The 6,000-nt window shown below is 43.1% G+C and overlaps 1 protein-coding gene across 1 annotated transcript in view; it reads left to right on the top strand.

Annotated features, from left to right (window-relative positions):
- Positions 1 to 325: 325 nt before the first annotated feature.
- The window catches only part of LOC150069123 (coiled-coil domain-containing protein 50-like), a 33,530-nt gene continuing 27,855 nt past the window's right edge, over positions 326 to 6,000 (top strand). Inside the window, exon 1 of the mRNA XM_090330516.1 lies at positions 326 to 559. Coding sequence (XP_090186642.1) covers positions 511 to 559 — 49 coding nt within the window. The 5' untranslated portion in view covers positions 326 to 510. The remainder of the gene's footprint in view (positions 560 to 6,000) is intronic.

The raw sequence follows: 6,000 nt of genomic DNA, 5'->3' as shown, positions 1-6,000 counted from the left end.
AGACTGATTTTTTTTTTTTTTTTTTTTTGGTGGACCTTCAGGACATCTGAAGACTCATTCCTCCGGGTGCAGACTAGGGGGGCAAGGGCCCAGCCTCACTGAGCCAGAAGCTGAGGCAGCCTGGCCATCTGTGGTTTCAGACCTGCAGCGCTCCTCCCCCGCCAGGGCCAGGCTCCCCCTCCCCGGCCAGGCCGGCCCCGCGCGTTCGCCCGCCCACCCCGCCTTTCTGGCTCCTCTCTCCCTCCGTAGTGGGCCGCTCGGGGTCTGTTTCCGGGATCTCGGGTGTCGATCCGGGCCGCGGAGGCGCGCGGGGGGGTGGGGGGGCGGAAAGCAGGTGGCCGCGGCGGCGGGGTGGGGCGGCCGGAGCCCCCAGGCGGGAGCACCCGACGGGATTTCCCGCGGCTCCCTAGCCCGTCAGACCTCGGCGCGGCGTCGGGCGCGGGCGCGGCTCCGGGCGGGCACGGAGGATCCCGGGGGAGGGGGCGCGCGCGGGACCCTGGCCGGCCCACCATGGCCGAAGTCAGCATCGACCAGTCCAAGCTGCCCGGAGTGAAGGAAGGTAGGGCTGGCGAGGGGCGGGGGGTCCGCGGCCGCTCCCTTCTCCCCAGCCCGCGCCGGGGGACGGGGGCATTTCGGAGGGGCCCCCACGGCGCCCGGCCCCACTCGGCCCGCTCGTACCCCCCGCCCCGTCGGTCAGGCCTGGCCTGGAACTCGACCCCGGGGTCCTCGGCCCAGTCCCCAGGCGCCCCCCCCACCCTTCGGTGACCGCCCGCACAGCTGGATCTGACTTAATTGGTGAAAGAAAAGAAAATCCTGGCCCCGGGCAGGAGGGCGGGCTGGGAGGCTTTGGGAAGCGGGCTGACACCCCTGGTCCCCAGCTTTCTCCTGGAAGCTCTTTGTTTTGAAACATGACTCCTTTTTTCCCTCCTCTTCCCCCCCCCCACCCCCCTTCACCCGGCCTGGCAGCCGGCTGGCTGGCTGGCTGGCAGGCCGGCCAAGTGTGTGCCCACCTTCCCTCCAGCTTTCAGAGCTGAGGCTTGGGCCTTAGGTGGGAGTCAGGGCCCGGCGACCTTCAAAATCTTCCCATCTGGATGGGCAAGAAAAGTCCAGTGCTTCTAGCTTGGCCTGCCTGACTCCCCAAGCCATCCTCTGGCTTCTCTAGTGTTCATTATTATTTTATGCCCCCAGGACCAAGTTTTTTTTTTTAATTTTTAATGTTTTAAATTGTTATCTTGGGTGTTGGATCATCTCTTTAACTTTTAGCTGTTTAGACTGTTTTCTTTGGTTCTAGAAAGCACCCATAAGGTCCAAGAACTTGTGTCATCTGTTGCTCCTAAGTATTTACTGTCACCTGTGCAGATTTGCTCATGTGGAATTGAAAAATAAGGATATTGCTCTCCTGCGATTGCATGTTTTCTCTGTCAGCTTAGTTAGACTCCAAAGTGTTCTTGCTTCAGCAACCTAGACAGACCGAGATTGGTGGCTGCATTCCTGCCATCTTCCCCAGAGTTCCAAGTATTAGGAGATTACTGGCTGGTAGTTTGATTTTTATTTATTCATTTATCTTGTTAGACATTTTAATGGGACTGAGTCTGTTTTGATGTTTTTAAAGGGTAATAACATTTTTTTTAACCATTCACATTTTTCTGATTTTCTGTTCCTAACCCAGCTTTGTTGAAGCTATTCATTTTTTACAGTTTTCCATTCACTGTCAAGATTTAGGTGCTGAGTGGTTGCAAAGGCAGCTCAGTAATTTGCTTAGTTTGTCTAGTTGTGCCTTTTGACCAAGAGTTCTTTTCTGTGTGGTGGTAGGTCTTTAAAGAAAAAGTGACCGGTCCATATGGTAGTACTCCTTAGAGGTAGGTGAAAATAGAGTGAGAATTGGAATTCAGACAAAACTTAACTTGTAAATTATTTTACTTAGGCCTCAAATCTATGTCAGTGAACTGGGGAGCGGGAAGGGGATCTTAAAACTTTCAGTGCATTCACATTACTTTTTGGTTTTCTGATTTTTTTTTTTTTCATGGCCTGGGTGCTATCCTTCAGCATTTTTGCCCAAAGCTGGTAATCTATCATTTTGAATCATACCTCCATTTTCAGCTGGTTGGTAGTTAATTGGAAATAATAATCTCCTGGGCTTTCCTGCCTGGACTGGCTTTGAACCTCGATCCTTAGATCTCACCCACTTTAGTAGCTAGGACTACAAGCTTGAACCACTTAGTAATTTTTAGAGTTCCACATGCTCTCCATCTACAATTGGAGGATTTTTCCACTCTTAAATTCTCATGGAGTACTTACTAATTGGTTTCAGTTTGCAAAAAAAAAAACAAAATAAATAAAAAATTGTGTAGTAGTGAATTTTACAGTCTGATAAAGTAATGAAATTTAGTGTGGCTCTTTCATGTGCCTTTGTGGAGTTAGATTTTACTGTTTAAGAAATTGTTGAACATTGTTGTCTTTGTACACATGTGACTTTTCTGGGTCCAGGATCATGAAAGGAAGTGATGTATTGTTTAGGAATGTCCTAAGAGTAGGGAAGTTTTTGACCGGGCGGGTATTAAAGCCTAATAAACAGTATTTTTCTCTAACATAACTCTTTATTATGACCTAGTTATTCCCGAGAACTTCATGCTAATGAAAGAGAACCAAGCTGGAGCATGCAGGAGCAGAATATTGAAACTGTTTTATTACTGAGTTTGAGGAAGTTTGGTAGGAGTTTGCTTAATATTCTGCCACAGATTTTTGAACTCCATTAAAAAAATAATCAGTCCTTTTTGCCACTTCTCTTTTTAATTTAAACCTTTGGTAGTTTTATGTACATTCACATCCAGCATCATGGGGGAGATTCCAGTGGAAATGGAGAATAATTTTGTGGTGAATGTATGACCCTTCCACTGCCATTTGTGACCTTTGTTGTGAACCTCTCAAAAGGGAGGTCATGGGTAGCAGCAGACATCTTATATTCTTTGCAAGTTTAAAATACAGTGTTTGCCTCTTTAGTTTTTAAGGAGGTCAAAGAAATTATCATTTGGAAAGGCCTTTTTTAATTCCTTCTCCCCATTCCATTCTCTGTTAACCATGGCCGTATTTATAGCTTGGGATATCATTCTTAAACTAGAGCACAAAGAAGGACCTTTGGAGTTTATAGCAGTACAGAGAATTCACTAAATGTCAGATGCCTTTTAAAAAATGTTTAAGACACATTTGGAATAATTCTTTTATTTCTTTCTGAAGCTCTTGGGATTCTATGCAACAAGAGCTAAAATAATTTTCAGATATTTTAAAAATTATTAGATTTACAACTGAAATGTAATATGCAGTCTGTAAATGTTAGGCAGAGGATCATAGGGATTCCAACAGTAATGTAAAGTTCTCAGTTTAGAGTTCACAGCTGCAGATGCATTTTTTTCCCTAAAAATAAAGGATTGTAATTAGTCAGACAAACTTAATTTTTTTTAATGTAGTCTTAAGCTTCTTACTGCATTTTCTTTCTGGAACTATATAGAGTTAGTTGCTTGTTTAAAAAGGGATCCCAGAAAAGAAAGAAAGAAAGAAAGAAAGAAAGAGAGAGAGAGAGAGAGAAAGAACCTATTGACCCCACATTCCAGAAGGGGAAAAAAAAATTGTGTGCTAAAGATGGGAAATGTGTGAAACCTTGCAGTTGAACTAGCAAGGGACCTATTGGGGATTTAAATTAGAAAAATTTACATAATTCATTTTCTTCCTCTTTTTCTTTTAAATTGTTCCATAGATACATGTTACTAATTTCTAAAGTGTTCCTTTGCATATTGTCATTAAAATATTACAGTGAAAATTTTAATAAGTGGCAAGACCTTTTTCGAGATGCTAATGGTTTTTATTTTCATTTATTATTATTATTATTATTATTATTATTATTATTATTATTTGGCACCAGTCCTGGAACTTAAGGTCCTCCTGGCTTGGGATGCAATCCTTTAGTTTTTGTGCTCAAAGCTAATGTTCTACTATTTGAGCCACAGCTCACTTTTGGCTCTTTGGCGATTAATTGTAGATAAGAGTCTCATGGACTTTCCTGCCTGGCTTGGCTTTGAATTGAGATCCTCAGAGCTCAGCCTCCTGAGTATCAAGGATTTTAGACATGAGCTAGCAGTGTTTAGCGTGGTGTCAGTGGTTGTTGGTTTTGGTAGCACTGGGTTTGAAGTCAGGGCTTCTTGCACTGTTTGTTGCTGGCTTTGTTTTGGGACAGGGTCTCTGTACCTGGACATAGGCATACGCCTGGATATAGATCTACCTACTTAAGATTCAACTACCTTTCCTGTAGTTGCTGGGTCATAAGCATGCCGGCTTCTTTTGCTACAGACATCATCTTGTAGACTTTCCTTCTTGGCCCAGCAATGATGCCTCTTCACTCAGCTATATGGATTGAAAAAGGTTCTTGTGAATTTTTCTTCTTAGGCTGGCCTTACATCTTGTTCCTCCTGCTCTCAGACTCTTGAGTTGCTAGAATTACAGGTATGAATGACTGATTTTACCCAATAGGTTTTACTTTTTTTTTTTTTTTTTTTTTGCCAGTCCTGGGGCTTAAACTCAGGGCCTGAGCACTGTCCTTGAAGCACCACTTGGCAGGTTTTTCTATGTATGTGGTATGGAGGAATTGAACCCGGGTCTTTATGCATGCTAGGCAAGCACTCTGCTACTAGGCCAAACTCCCAGCCCTTAAGTTTTTTTACTTTTCAATTAAGCTTTTCTTTTTTTTTCATATATTTTTTATTGTAATTAATAGAAGGGTTACATTATATTTGCCAGATAGAAGGTGCAGTAATTCACATACATTGATACCCTTTCTCATGTCTTGGTCCCCATTTCCCTCTCAATTAAGCTTTTCTTGAGGTTAATTTTTGGCAGAACAGATGAATTAGTGAGTGAACAATATAAAAAGTCACATTTTTTTAAATCAGTGTTTGTCTGCTTACGTATTTTTCTTTTTCTTTGTTTGGTGGGTCATGGGGCTTGAACTTGGCCTGGGCACTGTTTCTGATCTCTTCAGCTCAAGACTACCACCCTATCCCTGGGCCTAGGCATTGTCCCTGAGCTCTTCAGCTCACTGCTACTGCCCTACCCTTGAGCCAAGCCCCACTTAGTGTTTTCTAGAGGTTAACTGGAGATAGGAGTCTCAGGTCCTTTTGTGCCCAGGCTGGATTTGAACCTCAATCCTCAGATCTCATCCTTCTAAGTAGCTAGGATTACAGGCGTGAGCCACCTGCACCCACTTGCTTACATATTTTTCTACTTGAAAAACTACACAAAATAATGTCTAAAATTCAACTTATAATAGACCTAGACTAAGAAAAAAATTACCATGATCTTGTTTTAAGAGGTTTTGAGACAAATTTACTTTAATGACAAAGCACTTTAAGTGTTAACCCACTGGAAGGACCATTGGATAAAGGTTTTTATCTCATGATCCATTTAAAGGTGCCCTGTGCTGATTTAAAATTAGGATACCCTAGATTTTCAAAAAGGCCTACAAAAGATAATTGGGTTTTATGTTCAGAAGGACTCTGTGGGTTGCTTAGACACTTGACCTTGGAGAATTATGCTAAATGTGTTTTCAGATAATACATTTTAAAAGGATGTGACAAAGAGTTGGGGATTTACTTTAGTGGAAGAATACTTGCCTGGTAAATGCAAGGTCCTGAGTTCAGTGCTCTGCAAAAAGGGGAAAAAAAAAAAAAAGACATGATATGCCAGATGTGGTGGTGCTTACCTGTAATTTTGGCACTGTGGAAGTGTGGTTAAGTTCACCGTAATATAACATATATAATTTCCATTTTTAGCATATAGTTATGAGTTTTTACACATGTATATATAGTTTTCATGTGTGCATGTATATGAGGATACTGGGGTTTGAAATCAGGGCCTCTTACTTGACTTTTCACTCACAGCTGAGGCTCTTAACATTTGTGTCACAGTTTTTCCAGCTTTTTGCTGGTCACATTTGTGTGTGTGTGTGTGGGG

This window comes from Megascapheus bottae, chromosome 1, assembly GCF_031878675.1.
Source record: "Megascapheus bottae isolate mThoBot1 chromosome 1, mThoBot2.hap1, whole genome shotgun sequence".
NCBI lineage: Eukaryota > Metazoa > Chordata > Mammalia > Rodentia > Geomyidae > Megascapheus > Megascapheus bottae.
Note: the sequence above shows the minus strand (reverse complement) of the source record. Positions and strands in the feature narration are given on the sequence as shown.